Source organism: Camelina sativa, chromosome 17 (assembly GCF_000633955.1).
Source record: "Camelina sativa cultivar DH55 chromosome 17, Cs, whole genome shotgun sequence".
NCBI classification, from domain to species: domain Eukaryota; kingdom Viridiplantae; phylum Streptophyta; class Magnoliopsida; order Brassicales; family Brassicaceae; genus Camelina; species Camelina sativa.
The window spans coordinates 3,988,640-4,004,509 of record NC_025701.1 but is presented as its reverse complement, the minus strand read 5'-3'; the positions used below and the strand labels follow the sequence as shown (position 1 = coordinate 4,004,509).

At 35.5% G+C, this 15,870-nt stretch overlaps 4 protein-coding genes across 4 annotated transcripts; all 4 read left to right on the top strand.

The window, feature by feature from the left end:
- Positions 47–2,650, top strand: LOC104755170 (double-stranded RNA-binding protein 1). The gene is made up of 3 exons (XM_010477511.2): positions 47–272; positions 1,351–1,613; positions 1,976–2,650. Exons 1-3 carry the CDS (start codon positions 248–250, stop codon positions 2,561–2,563), a joined length of 876 nt encoding a protein of 291 aa, XP_010475813.1. The 5' UTR covers positions 47–247; the 3' UTR covers positions 2,564–2,650.
- Positions 2,824–5,058, top strand: LOC104755169 (double-stranded RNA-binding protein 1-like). Its single transcript, XM_010477510.2, has 3 exons — positions 2,824–3,068; positions 3,589–3,851; positions 4,273–5,058. The coding sequence occupies exons 1-3, from the start codon at positions 3,041–3,043 to the stop codon at positions 4,855–4,857; spliced, it is 876 nt and encodes a 291-aa protein (XP_010475812.1). The 5' UTR covers positions 2,824–3,040; the 3' UTR covers positions 4,858–5,058.
- Positions 5,263–6,451, top strand: LOC104755168 (60S ribosomal protein L21-1). Its single transcript, XM_010477509.1, has 2 exons — positions 5,263–5,560; positions 6,047–6,451. The coding sequence occupies exons 1-2, from the start codon at positions 5,324–5,326 to the stop codon at positions 6,302–6,304; spliced, it is 495 nt and encodes a 164-aa protein (XP_010475811.1). The 5' UTR covers positions 5,263–5,323; the 3' UTR covers positions 6,305–6,451.
- On the top strand, positions 9,050–11,677 carry LOC104755167 (putative pentatricopeptide repeat-containing protein At1g09680). The gene has a single exon (XM_019239102.1). The coding sequence runs from the start codon at positions 9,061–9,063 to the stop codon at positions 10,870–10,872; it is 1,812 nt and encodes a 603-aa protein (XP_019094647.1). The 5' UTR covers positions 9,050–9,060; the 3' UTR covers positions 10,873–11,677.

Below are 15,870 nucleotides of genomic sequence, written 5' to 3'. Positions count from 1 at the left end.
CTTTAGGAAAAGACGTAAGAACCCAGAACCCCCCACCCTTTTCGTTTTTTGTGCTGCCCTTGAGGGGAATAAAAAGCCACTAAAAGAGGAGTCGGACGGGGGGAGAAGGTTTTTGGGTGAAACTGAAACCGCTTAAATTATCTATCTCAGAGCAGCCAGGCATCACGCGGGGGCGTCGTGTTGCCTAAAAGGAGTCCCTTTTCTCGCTCCCGGTGCTCCACCCTAACATTCTCTTCAGCTCGAGAAAATGACCCCTAATGAAGTTCCCTCTGGTGAATTACCTCTTCTTCTTCTTCTTCTTCTTCTTCTTCAGCATCTCGAGAAATTGATTGCAGTTTTGTTTAGTTAAAAGTGTATCTTTTCCCTTGGGTGCTAACTGCTAAGTGTAGATCTCTCTGGCAAAGGCTTTTTGGTATTCGCAATTTTCCAATCTTTTCCATAGAAGTCGAAAGTTTGGTTTTTTTGGTTTTGTTTTCCAGCTCTCAAAGAATTAAGAAAAGACTTGTTATCTCGTGATTCTTCTTCAGGATGTGATTAGTGATATATGAGCATCAATTGGGCTGTTTACTCTTTTGAGATGATGATTTATTGACTCAATTTTGTTGAAATATGGAAGCTTGGGGTTTCAATTGTATCTCCCTTTTTTGATATAAGTATAGTATCTTTGAGAAAGTTGTCAGCTTTATTCTTGCCTTTACATCTTGGTTTTAAATAGCGCACCTGTGGCGCGCAATTGCGCATGCGCAGTAAGTTTTGAAGAAAAGGGCAACCAAACTTGGATGCGTGGCGAGATCTATGATGCGCGCGCCATATGTGAGCCTCGTCGATGCGCGAGGCAATCATGGCGATGGCATCATTGGTTGATGCAAAAACTCTTCAAAACCTGCAACAAAAAACTTTGTGATTTTAGGGTTGTTAGGAAGAGAACAACTAGATGCAATAGGATAAACCATTTTGACAAACCGAGCTGGTTAAAACATGATTCAATTAAAGAGATTTGGTAGTTTCCCAATTTGAAGATGTTTAATTCCCAGTTCTCTTTAATAAATCACCATATATGAACAAAGTTTGAAGGATAAAACTATATGTAGATAATCTGTTAATGGAGCGCCACAAATCCAAAAGGCGCGCGCCTTAGTGCGCCATGGCGCATGGCTCATTGATGGACCCTTTGTGCCATGGTGCGCTTTGCGCCATTTAAAACCAAGCTTTACATTTGCTATTCAGGACTCGTTCACTGCTTTTCCTTGTTGTTGTTTTGAATTTCTTGTGCTGTAATGGATAGCATTTTAGGGTTTTATTGTCTCTGATTTATCTTTTTGCTTCGTTTTGAATTTTTTTCCTGCTCAGGTGTTTCGAGTTGTTATGTGTTCAAAAGCCGGTTGCAGGAGTATGCTCAGAAGTACAAGCTCCTAACGCCTATTTATGAGACTGTCAAAGAAGGCCCTTCACACAAATCTTTCTTTCAATCGACTGTGATACTGGATGGTGTCAGATATAACTCTTTGCCTGGATTCCTCAACCGTAAGGCTGCAGAGCAATCAGCTGCTGAGGTTGCTCTCCAGGAATTAGCTAAATCCAGTGACCTAAGCCAGTGTGTTTCACAACCTGTTGTAAGCATCTCATCTTTCTTATGTTGGGATAACTGTTAAGTTTATTGGAAATTTTTTGCAACTAGCGTAGGGGTTTAGCAGTGAATTGTAGCTTTGCCAGCTCAGCAGCAGTGAGAAAGAGTTAGGGGGGAATTTTGGGTTTGTCAAGGGTCTTGGTTTGGGTGATGATCGGAACTCGCGAGTTTAAAGATTCCACTAGTCTCTTCTGTGGTGTAGTTCTTTGGTGAATTGAACCTAGGAGGAGTCTTGGTGTTTTAAATGTTATCAAATTTGTGTGCATAGCCAACTTCTAGAGGGATTCTTATGCTATTTCTGTATCTTATGTGCTCTTGGCTAACATTTGAATGGCTTGTTTAATGCAGCACGAAACAGGGTTATGCAAGAACCTTCTTCAAGAGTACGCTCAAAAGATGAATTACGCGATTCCATTGTATCAGTGCCAAAAGATTGAAACTCCTGGGAGAGCTACACAATTCACATGTACTGTTGAGATTGGCGGCATAAAGTACACCGGAGCTGCAACAAAAACTAAAAAAGATTCTGAGATAAGCGCTGGGAGAACCGCTCTTTTAGCTATCCAGTCAGAATCTAAAAGCAACCTTGCCAACTACAGCACTCCTCCTACTATACTCAACTCCAATAGTCAGCTAACTGTACTTCCTATTGAGAGGAAGACAACAGAGGCAGTGATCCCAGTTAAAGAAACCATCAAGACTCCAAAAATCAGGAAGGCTCAGTTCAAGAGGAAAGCACGGAAAGGAAAACTCAAAGTAGCTAATAAGGATAGTGAAGATGTGATCATCCCTCCTCAACCTACCGAGCATTGTCAAAACGATCAGTCTGAGAAAACTGAGACAACGCTGAATCTGGAACCTTCGCCGTGCATGGATGAGTGCAAGGAAGCAGCATTTGAGAGTGTGGAGACAGAAGCAAGCCAAGCATCTTTGTGAGCTTGTCATAGTAACTATTTGGTTGGGATATTTGTGAACTTTGTCATAGTAACTATTTTTGATTATATAGCCAGTTTGTGATTCCTATCTAGTGTTCACAGGTTGAAGAGAAGTCATATTTGAACGGAAAACCAAAAATAATAAGGAAAAAGAGATATGGGCTCAAATATTGTATTTTCTTTTCTTCTTGACATCGGCTATTAGTATTCTTGAATACAACAAACAATGTTTAACAATACAAGTGGTGATTTGACCCCAAAAAAGAAGTAAGAACCTTAAACAAGTGATGATTTTTGTTTGCCATTTGAAGAGAGAGGAGTCGAGGGGGAAGGGGTTTTTGGTGAAGCGCTTAAAACTTTCTCTCGGCGCTTCTTCGCAGCATCATCACATTCACCACGCGGTGCGGAGAACAAGTTTCTTTCTCGCTCTTCTCGTCGCCGTTCCATACTACTTCTCAGCTACATTCTGCTCGTGAGAATGATCACCGCCGATGATGTTTCTTCTGGTAAAATACCTTCTTCTCCATCATGTCTGTATTGTCTTCAATTTTGTTAATGGGTTTTTCTCTTTTCCGGGTTTTGATTTTGTAATCGCTTCTTCTTCTTGCTCTATTCGTTCGTCCTGGGAAATTGAACAAAAATTGTATCTTTCCCTTGCGAATTTAAAGCGTTGATCTTTCTGTGAAAAGCTTTCATATTTCGCAATTTCCAGTGTTTTCAGCTCTCTAAGAATTAGGAAAAGAGAGACTACTGTCTTGATTCTACTTCAGGTTGTGACAGATTTAGTCATACTTACTCTCTCATATATGAGCATCCATTGGGGACCTTAATCTCTCGGATGTCATTAACTTAAGTATTGTTTCTCTAAGAAAGTTGTCAGCTTTACATTTGCAATTGAGTATTTGTTCACTGCTTTTCCCTGTTGTGTTTTTTGAATTTTTTTTGCTGTAATGGATACCATCCTACTCCATCCTATGTTTCTGTATTATCTTTTTCACTCATTTTTTTGAAGTTTTTCCTGCTCAGGTTTTTCCAAGTGCTATGTGTTCAAAAGCCGGTTACAGGAGTATACTCAGAAGTACAAGCTTCCACCGCCTATTTATGAGACTGTCAAAGAAGGCCCTTCACACATAGTTTTCTTCCATTCGACAGTGATACTGGATGGTGTCAGGTATAACTCTTTGCCTTGGTTCTTAAACCGTAAGGCTGCAGAACAATCAGCTGCCGAGGTTGCTCTCCAGGAATTAGCTAAATCCAGTGACCTAAGCCAATGTGTTCCACAGCCTGTGGTAAGCACCTCATCTTTCTTATGTTGTGACAATTGTTAAGTTTACTGGAAATATATTACAACTAGCCTAGGCGTAGGGGGTTTAGCAGCGAATTGTAGCTTTGCCAGCTCAGCAGCAGACTTTATGGTTAGTTTGAGATTTAAAAGTTTAAAGGGGAGCGGTGAGAATGCGTTAGAGGGTCTTCTTGGTTTGTCAAGGGTCTTGATTTGGGTAATGACTGAGACTCGAGAGTTTAAGGAATCCACTCGTAACCCAAGTCTCGTTTGTGGTGTAGTTCTTTGGTAAATTGAACCTATGAGGAGTCTTTGGGTTTCAATGTTATCATATTTGTGTGCATAGCCTACTTCTAGATGGAAAATTCTTAGGCTATTTATGTATCTTATGTGCTCGTGGCTAACTTTGAATGGCTTATTTAATGCAGCACGAAACAGGGTTATGCAAGAACCTTCTTCAAGAGTACGCTCAAAAGATGAATTACGCGATTCCATTGTATCAGTGCCAAAAGATTGAAATTCTTGGGAGAGCTACACAATTCGCATGTACTGTAGAGATTGGAGGCATAAAGTACACTGGAGCTGCAACAAGAACTAAAAAAAATGCTGAGATAAGCGCTGGGAGAACCGCTCTTTTAGCGATCCAGTCAGAATCTAAAAACAACCTTGCCAACCACGACACTCAGCTTACTCTACTCAACTTCAACACTCAGCTTACTGTACTTCCTTTTGATAGGAAGTCATTCGAGGTAGAGGCAGTGATCCCAGTTAAAGAAACCATCAAGACTCCAAAATCCAGGAAGGCTCGGTTCAAGAGGAAAGATCGGAAAGGAAAGCGCAAAGTAGCTAAGGATAGTGAAGATGTGATCATCCCTCCTCAACCCACCGAGCATTGTCAAAACGATCTGTCCGAGAAATTTGAGACAAGGCTGAATCTGGAACCTTCGCCGTGCATGAATGGGTGTAAGGAAGCAGCATTTGGGAGTGTAGAGACAGAAACAAGCCAAGCATAACTATCTCAAGATGGGATCTTTGTGAGTTTGTCATAGTATAGTAACTACTTGGTCATGTTGGCATTTGGTGATTCCTATCTAGTGTTCACAGGTTTAAAAAGGAATACTAAGTTACTAACGTAGACATTGATGTAATACTAATTTGGTCGATTACTCGATTGAGTCATTCGAACAGATTTATAAAAGTGGGTTTTGTTTTAAGTTATAAAGAAACGTGAGGTTGCTTTGTTACAAAACAGAACGTTCATTTATACATAACCTACACTCAGCACTCAGCACTCAGCACTCTCACTCCCTTTCTTTTTTTTTTTTTTGGTGGGCCGATTTTAAGAAAACAGAAGCCCAAATTACTGACCCAAACAGGCTACGAAACCCTAATCTTAAAAGAGAGGTATAAATAGACTCCGCCTTATTAATTCCATTTCTTTGGCGATCTAGGGTTTTAGTTGACGCACGAGGAGGAAAAATGCCGGCAGGTCATGGAGTACGGGCGAGAACGAGGGATCTGTTCGCGAGGCCGTTCAGGAAGAAGGGTTACATTCCACTCTCGACATACCTAAGGACCTTCAAGGTCGGCGATTACGTCGATGTTAAGGTGAATGGTGCGATCCACAAGGGTATGCCTCACAAGTTCTACCATGGTCGTACTGGTCGCATCTGGAACGTCACCAAACGCGCCGTCGGTGTCGAAGTCAACAAACAGGTCTGATGAACTCTCATATCCCTTAAAACTGTTTGTCTTGTTGAATTAGGATTGGAGCTTATAGTGAGATTTTGGAATGTTGATCTGTTCGTTTTATGTTGAAATGTGTGATTGAGCTCGTGAAATGTATCATTCTTTGCTACAATTGAACTCAGCTTTAGTTTCAGATTCGGAATTTGATGGCATAGATTTCGTTTGGTCTTGAGCCTTGATTTGTGTGGCATGAATTGGCCCTTTTTGCATCTTTACATTGGTTCAATACTTAAGACTCCTGGTCATTGAATTGCTTGTATGTTTGGTTTCATGACTAATTGCATTTGCTGTAGTGTGGCTTCAAATCATCAATAAACATTTGTATACTCAAAGTCTTGTCTCTATATATGTTATTTTGTGTTGTGCGATTGCCCTAATGACAATAACACAAACCTATTTTGCAATTGCTTAAGTGTTTCATTCACTAACATATATATGGATGGGGTGTTTCAGATTGGCAACAGGATCATAAGGAAGAGGATTCATGTGCGTGTGGAGCATGTCCAGCAATCAAGGTGTGCTGAGGAGTTCAAGCTGAGGAAGAAGAAGAACGATGAGCTCAAAGCTGCAGCCAAAGCCAATGGTGAGACAATTAGCACCAAGAGACAGCCTAAAGGACCCAAACCAGGATTCATGGTCGAAGGAATGACCTTGGAGACTGTCACTCCCATCCCGTACGATGTTGTCAACGATCTCAAGGGAGGATATTAGTTCTATCTTCCCAGTGTTTTGCAGTTTCTTGTCGCGTATTTGAGTTTCTCTCCATGTTTCTTAGCTACAATTTCTGTAGACTGCTCAGATATTTTACGAAGCTTAACTTTTGTCTCGTTTATAACTTCATTCTCCTTGTCTCTTTCTTTTCCTTGTGTTATATCAAACTGGCTTCGTTCGTTGATTAAAAGCAGTGTGCATTCAACTAAAAATTAATCTGTTTAAAGATGCTCACAAGAATATAAAAGATTTTTAGCTTTTGAAGTAGTACTTGAATTTGATTTATATATATATGGATGATCAGATTAATTTTTTGGTTATAAACAATTAATCAGCTTCCCTTTTGAAGTCTTGATGTCTACGCAACAAAGAAAAAAAAAGGAAAAAATAAAAAGATAGAGAGGAAGGTAGAAGGCGATTAACTTTTATTTTTGTATAATTTGGTAGGTTTTGTTTAAGTTTCCTTTTTTAAAAATAATAATCCAATTTGTTTAGTTCTCCTATTAACTCTATGACTTGCTGAGAGTTATATATATTTCTATTATATTTGTTATATTTCTCAGCTTTTGCTTTCAAACCCAAACCTCTCTAGTTTCTCTCGTTCTGAAAAAGCTTTTGTTTAACAGGAGGTAGATATGGCAGACGAGCTGCTCAAGATAATCGAGTCACTGAATAATCCATGGGAACTGTCAAAGTTTAGAACCATGACTCAAAACTATTCTCACGGTATAATCGGAAAGACCGAATTCAATAGTCTTTTGCGTGGGCTAAAAGAAAAATATCTTGGCGATCGGAAGATTGATGAGAAGAAGACGAAAGAAGAAAACCCTAATCATAATGATCCAAAGGTTAGCACTGCTGCCGGTCCACGGATTAGGGTTAAACTATATAGTGCTAACCCTAAAGAGAAGATGGAAGTCCATTCAGAAGTGAAAGAGAAGTTGAGTGACGTATTGAAGGCCATCGAGGAGAGACTAAGTTCGTCGGAGATGAGACTCTACACTTCCTTGTGTAAAGGCTTCCAGTCCCATAGATTCGGGTATGACAAGTTCGTTACATATCTTCTACAGTTGATAGATCAACACAAGAGTCTTTATCAACGCTTCATACGACTTGCCTACGGTGATAAGGGAAAACAAAAAGTTGAATTTGAAGAGACCCGACACGATCAAGACTGTCTTGGTGGTGGTGATCCAAAGATTGGCCCGCAAGAGCGAGGGTGGAATGAGACCAACGTAGAGAGAAATAATAAGAAAAGAATCTTGTCTCCAAAGGATTCGAACCTCGTCCCTCTGAAGAAAAGGAAAAGGTCTAATCCTGAACGACGAGTGACACCTAACTATAGGCTTATCCCCGAGGAGCTACGGTCACCAGTCTCAGACCCGGTACTCAACAACACGTGTGTTGTGAAGAGATATGATGATTTCGAGGGAGGTAAGGTGCTAACCGGTACCGAAGAAGAGATGATTAAATGCGAAGATCAGATGTACGAGACGGATATGTTGATGAGTGGTTTGAGAAGTGCAGTGGACAGTGCGGAGAGAGTTATGAGGGGAGAGATGAGAGTGGAAGATCTTGGAGTGAAGTTTTACAGATGTCTTGAAATGTTATACGATGGAGACATGTTTGAGATAGTGAGAGAAGATCACCAAGGAGCTTTACCTATGATCTTGATACGGTTGAATCAGAAACTGCGTCAGCTCACGGTTGCTCGAGAAAGATGGAAACGTGGCTGGAAGAAAACTTTTAAAAGACTTTCTCCACCGCAAAAAGATTCTGTACCTTGCACAAAAATCTCAAGTGAAGTGAAGGAAACAACAATCTGATTCAGGATTCTTTAATGTAAATTCAAACAGTTATATTTTCGTTTTGGTTTAATACTTATCTCGGTTCTTTTCCTAGTGTTATATATCATTCACCATGTTTATTTAGTCATGATCAAATTGGCTTTGTTAATTAAAACCAAATATACCGGTTTCGTTGACATCCAGTTACCCAAAAAATCCGGTTTAAGATTTAAAATTTAATGATTTATTTAAAAATCCGGTTTAATATTTATTACACGATTTATCCGGTTAAAAAATTATAGTACGATTTAGTGTTATATCATTCACCATCTTTATTTAGTGATGATCAAATTGGCTTTGTTGATTAAAAAGCACTTTACAATCAACTACAATTTAAAGCAAACCCAACTACAGTCAAATCTCTATAAATTAATACTCGATAAATTAATAAATTTCTCTCATAGCAAATTGGGATTAAAGTAATTTTGGACATAATTCGATAATATAATAATTTTTTTTTTTGAAAATCCTTTATAAATATATAGTTCCAACAATAGTATAAATTAATAATTATATAAAATTACCAAAATATATGTATATATGAACATTAATTTTTGTTAGACCTCATTTCTAATATTTTTACTATATCGAAAAGTTTTGGTTTTTTCTTTAAAACTGGATAATTGTTATTTTCCTTATAATTGATTATATCAAAATATTATTTATAACAATTAAATCTTAATTTTAACTTTTTTTTTTTAAATTACCAAATATAATCAATCTCTCTATAAATTAATAAATTAAAATCTTTATAAATTAATAAATTTCTGCAGAGGTTTTACTGTATACCGGCTTCGTTGACGTCCGGTTACCCCAAGAATCCGGTTTAGGATTTAAAATTTTAAATCCGGTTTAAGATTTATTATACTGGAAGTAGCCGTCGCCGGAGAAACAGAGAGAGTCAGAGAGATGTTCAGAATCGAATTCATAAGAAGCACACTCACTCGATCTCACCCACAGAGATTGTCTCGTGTATCATCCCTCTTATCAACATGGTACTCTCCAGAAACTATTTCTCAAGCAGACAACGACGACGATGACCCAATTCTAATCAAACTCTCAACTGCCATCAGAGACTCTTACAAGGAACCGCCGTCGGAGTTCTCTTCTTCAATCAGAAAGGTTCTTCCTTCGCTCAGTGTTCGTCATGTTATCGATCTCATCAACCGTAACCCTCTCTCCCTCCCACACCGTTCTATCTTCGCTTTCTTCAAATTCATCTCATCTCAGCCTGGATTTGGGTTTACCGCTGAATCATACTTCGTCATGGCTCGTTTTCTCGCTGTTCACGAGATGTTCACGGAAGCACAATCACTCATCAATCTCGTCGTCTCTCGTAAAGGCAAAAACTCGGCTTCTTCAGTTTTTGTTTCTCTGGTATCAATGCGAGGAGCTCCGATGTGTGATTTCCTTGTTGACACTTTGATGATCACCTACACTGATCTAGGTTTCATACCCGATGCTATTCAATGTTTTAGGCTATCTCGGAAGTATAAGTTTGTTGTTCCAGTTCGTGGTTGTGGTAATCTGCTTGATCGGATGATGAAGGTGAATCCAAATGGGACTGTTTGGGGATTCTATATGGAGATTTTGGATGCTGGGTTTCCTTTGAATGTTTACGTTTTCAATATCTTGATGAATAGATTTTGTAAAGAAGGCAATATATGTGATGCCCAGAAGGTGTTCGACGAAATTACTAAAAGAGGCTTGAAGCCTTCAGTTGTTAGTTTCAACACTTTGATTAATGGTTACTGTAAAAATGGAAACTTGGGTGAAGGGTTTAGTCTCAAGGATCGTATGGAGAAAAGCAGAACACGCCCAGATGTTTTCACGTATAGTGCCTTGATTAATGCGTTGTGTAAAGAGAATAAGATGGGTGGAGCACATGGTCTGTTTGATGAGATGTGTGAGAGAGGGTTGATTCCAAATGATGTTATTTTCACTACTTTGATTCATGGTCATAGTAGGAGTGGACGGATTGACTTGATGAAAGAAAGTTACGAGAAGATGTTGAGTAGGGGTCTTCAGCCTGATCTTGTTCTATATAATACTTTAGTAAATGGGTTTTGCAAGAGTGGGGATTTGGTGGCTGCAAGGAAGATAGTTGATGGGATGATCCGTGGAGGTCTGAGGCCTGACAAAATTACATACACAACTCTTATTGATGGATTTTGTAGAGGAGGAGACGTAGAAACAGCTTTGGAGATAAGGAAGGAAATGGATCAGAATGGGATTGAACTCTATAGGGTGGGTTTCTCAGCTCTTATTTGTGGAATGTGCAAAGAAGGAAGAGTCGTTGATGCTGAAAGAGCTTTGAGGGAGATGCTGCGAGCTGGTATGAAGCCTGATGATGTAACTTATACAATGGTGATGGATGCAGTCTGTAAGAAAGGTGATGTTCAAACCGGTTTCAGATTGCTCAAGGAAATGCAGAGCGATGGGCATATTCTTAGTGTTGTGACGTATAATGTTCTGCTGAATGGACTATGCAAATTGGGACAGATGAAGAATGCTGACATGTTGCTAGATGCCATGCTTAATATAGGGGTTGTTCCGGATGACATCACATACAACATCCTATTGGAAGGTCACCATAGACATGCAACTGCATCAAAGCATTATAAACAGAAACCTGAGATAGGGATTGTAGCTGACTTGGCCTCTTACAAATCACTAGTCAATGAGATTTACAGAGCTTCGAAAGATCACCGGAACAGCTAACATCCGACTATTTGTTCCTAGATACGACCGAAACTTTCCTATTAATCACCAAGAGTCGTTTTTTCATCTTAGGTAATTCTCGGGAATATCTATTCTATATTTCTCTCCTTTATTTCATTTTTTCAATGTTTAAATAAGCTTTGATTAGATTTTAGTTTTCTGAAACCAGTATTGTTCCCAATGTTGGAGTCTATAATGTTTTTTTTTTGGTAAAAGGAGTCTATAATGTTTCAAATTGTATGTTTCACTTTATCGAGTGGAATATGGATTCATGTGGCATGTAGTAGATTTTAAATCATTAAGCATTTAGTTTTGTGTCGGTTAGTTGGCCCTTCAAATACCTGATTCCATGAGGCTAGATTAGGTTGCTGCATAAAATTCGAAGGGAACAGTAGCAATTCCTAATTTTTGTCCATTTGTTGTTAATCTTTTTAGTATCTACAAGGTTTGGCCACTATCCAATTTCATTACGAATACTGTGATGTACTTTACTTGTATAGTTGCATATATGAAAGCCCTCTCATCTTTGTGTGTAAGTTGCATTGAGTGTACTTTCGAAGCATAGAAGAGAGGAAGGCACGTGTGAAGAATTGTGAGGCGGCTAAACTTGTAACACAAGCGATTGGGATTGTCTATAAAGTGTATCAGCATTTGTTGAAGTTGTTATGTTGGTTCTTGTTTATAGATCAGTCATTATGAGACTGTGAGTGAGGATAGTTTTATGGAGAACTATTTATTTATGTTTGTAGTTATTTACTGATATTCTTATTGTACACACTTGCAATTGTACATATTGCATACTTGGATAAGCAATAAAATTCTTTACAAAAGCTTATCAGATCTGATAAGTGTTATTGTTTGACCTTGAGTCAATCTATTGACTTTGTTGCTGTTTGAAGATTTTGCGGTTTCTCCTACATGGGAATTACTCTTAGTCGAGTTCTTGACCGAGGAGTTTTCGTTGTTGTTTCGTTGTTTTTGTTACTTAAAAAACTCTAACCCTAGCCCTTATCCTCCCTCAGTACCAACTACGTTTGCATTTGAGTTTGATGATGATTTCACGGCACCTAGATTCTTCTTCCCCAATGCCATATCTCCCAAATCACGGAAAACCATCAGAAATAAATGTAATTAACAAACAATGATATTTTTGAATGTATGAAACCAAGATTCATCGAAATTACAATGTAATGATATATATATTACGTGATGGACAGCCGGGACGGTGTTCCCGTGTGATAATTCCAAGTAAAATGCTTAACAAATAACTAACAACTAACGAATACATACTCGACTGGCCGTTGTTGCTTCTTATTCGTTTTTCTCTAATTTGGGCAAGACCAAGAAAAAAAATGAAAGCGAGTCCAAAAAAAAAAATCAACGGTTGACTTTGTCTTTTAATTTGAATGATTAGTTCTTGCATTTTTAAGAGAGATGGTCGACTAATAACTAAACGGGCCTACTAATCCCCAAATCACTAATGCGTCAAAGAAAACTCTGTCGCTTGGACATGTCCATGGACTGTTCCAAAATCATTCCAACGGAGTCGCTAAAGCTCAAAAGTGTGGTAACTACGGAGAGGAAGAAGAGGAAGAAGGACTTGGAAAACGAGGAGAAGGAGCCAGTGTCGTGCTTAAGGTTAAGAGGAAAGGGCATTTGCCCTAAGCCACCAATAATTAAAAAAGATTTAGGCCACATTTTTTTTCTTCTTGTTTTCTTTTTCTTCTATCTAGGCAGTATTTAAGTTGATAGGATAAATGTGTATGTAATATAGGTCTTTTGTTTATAAAGTCCATGACATTATTAATAAAAACAATTCGTTATATCTATAAGGAAATTCCTACACATGTTTTATACTCTAAATATAATATAATACTAATAACTATATTAGGACCCGTGGTACACCGCGGGGCAAAATTATTTATAACTAAATATTTAAATTATAAGTTGTATTTGTTGGTTAAATATGTTATAATTATATAATAATTATTAAATAAACCATATAATACTGCAATATAATTTATTTTTATATAATATTTATTTAATCAACAGTGTTAACAAAATAATGAAATGATGTTTTATCCTTGTAACACCGAATCAATGATATTTTTAATTTATATAAATATCGATAAACCCCGTCCCGCTATATAACCTCGTCCCGAGATATTTTAACTCACACTATATCATCTTAATTTTTAATATTTATTGTGTATCTATAGAATAATATTTCTCATATTTAACTTTTTAAAAGTTTTAAATATTTTTTCATATTTAACCTTTTAAAAAATCTTTAAAATAAAGAACCGGAATAAACCAAATAAAAGTTTTTAAAGTTTGAATGCCTGATAAATCAAACTTTCTACTCATTTGTATTCGGAATCATTTTGGTCTCTTTTATAGTATGACTCTGAATCATTGCCCAATTTTTTTAGACGATGTGGGATATTGTACCCGTATTTTTTTATTCATCTATTGAGTAATATATGTCCGTTTTTAAAATTTTGTATTACATCATATGCAGGAAAAATCACAATTTAATTAACTAAATGTATTATATAATAATTCAAGATAATTTAAATATAAATTCAAATAAAAAGTGAAAGTGAATCATATGTTTATGTTTGAATGAGGTAGAAAGATTTCTTTATTTTTTTAAATCTTACCTAAATTAATTTTGAAGTTTTGGTAACTAATATTAAAGTAAATGCATTAAATATAAAAACTTTCTAAAAAGTATTTTTGAGTAAAAACTGCTGCAAAAATACTAGTATAGATACTTATCTTATTATATAAAGTTTGATATCAAAGGTAATCATTAACAAGATCGTGACACGTGTCAAATATTTTGATTAGATGTTGACATGTGTCTAAAATTTCAAAAATGATATTTACAGAATTTTACATGTTTATATTTTTTTTAAAAACTTAATTTTTCTAAATTAAAAAGGAAAACTAACAAAATCAATATATTTTCCACTGTATGCTAATTATATTATATGTGTGTTCTCAATAAAATTTGACATATCTAAGCAATAAGTTATTTAACATAATTTTCATCGGATGTAAATTGTATTTATCGTTGTAATATAAAATTTTATTGTAAGTAAGTACACAAACCCATGAAAGAATAATGAACTTAAAAAATATATTTCAATATGTGATGTGTATTAGTATAGTTTTACATGTTTTATTTTAAAGATTTTAATGTATGTAGAAATATGAGAAACCTGAAAAAAGAAAATAGAAAAAATGAGTTTGTATGAATGAATTTTTGGTTAATTGATGAAAATTGACAAAATATTACTTATGAAATTATGACATATAGAATAATAATATTTAGGATATTTTTGGAAATTGTGGATGTTATTTTTGGAAATTATGACAGGGAGTACCATTTATATTTGCTCATATTATTTTTTATTAAAATTTTAACTCTAATTCATGAAGAAGTGAATTATGGTTTTAAGATAAAATAGATAGTTAAATGTGATTACTAAACTGAATGTCTAACGATGAAATTTATTTTAGAATAAAAAATTTTCAAATATTAATATGTATCATTTAAAAAAAAATCATTTAAGAATATTAGCAACTTTTTTAATGTTTGATTTTATGATTTCAACACATATATTTTTGTAATGCATATGTCAAAACATATGATAATAAATTATAATTTATAGGAATGAATCTTCAGTTATCTGATGAGAGTGTCTTTATGTATTTATATATATGTTTTTATTTTATAAGTTTCACTCATTTAAAATTGATTAAGATATGAGATAAAATTAGTACTTATGAGATAACAACATAACAAATATATTTTAAATAATGTTGATTCAGTTTTTTTTGCGAACTATATTTTGTTAATTTTTATTTGTATTTTCAATTCTTACTACGAGATAGATTTGATATGATGTATTAATTGTGTTTGATATAAAATATTTAGTTCTATGTATTAAGATGAAATGTGTAATTAAACTTAAAATATAGTTTATTATGATATAGATATTTAAATGGTACTCCTTGTCCTATAAAAGTTTTTGGGTAAAAGCACAAAGATTAATAAATAATAAATATTATGTCATTTATAAAACTTCAACCAACAGGAAAATATACTGCATAGGTGATAGGTCAAACAATCATAACTTGTTATATTAATAAAAATTGTACATAGAAAATTGAGAAAATATTATAAAATAGAGCAAAAAAGCCTTAAAACTCTTATCTAATGGAACTGCGAGAGTATTTAAAAAAACCAATCGCCTGTAAAAAAAACTTAATAAAAGCAAGATTAGTTTTCAAGTTTTAGAATCATTCAAAATCGTTCAAAATAAGTTCACAATTGAAAACTTATTCACTGTGTCATTTCATAAACTTTTTTTGCTTCACTTTCATAACGTGAGTTTGGTAAATGATTTTTTAAGAAAAAATATACCAAAATTGTGATTTAGGATTTTTTCCGTTTATCCTTGTTCTCTTTTAAATATTTTTTTTAAAAATTTGATATTTTTAATAATAATAGCCACATTTTTTTACATGCCCCAAGCCATGAGCGTGGTCCGTACTTTATAAACAAACAAAACATGAGCGTGGTCGCTCCTGCTACTGACCTCCTGATGATCCCCAAGTTCGGAAAAAATGTCGTTTTCATTTTCTTACTTTTTCCTCTCCTGCCTGCAAGTTTTGTAAGAGAGAGAAGGGATACTTGTTAAAAATACCACTTTTTGAAAAAATATTTTGGATATACCATTTTTCGAAAAGTTTACGGATTTTACCACTTTTGAGAAGAAAAAAAATAAGTATTTTAGTTTTTTTCAAAATACAATACGTACTTAATTAATACCAAATACTAAACCCTAAGAACAAATAGAACCGACTAAACCCAAACATAACAAATAAAACACATGTTTAATCAAATTTTTGTAACCTTAAGAGTGGTAAAATCCACAAACTATTCAAAAAGTGGTAAAATCCACAATAACCACTCCAAAAAATGGT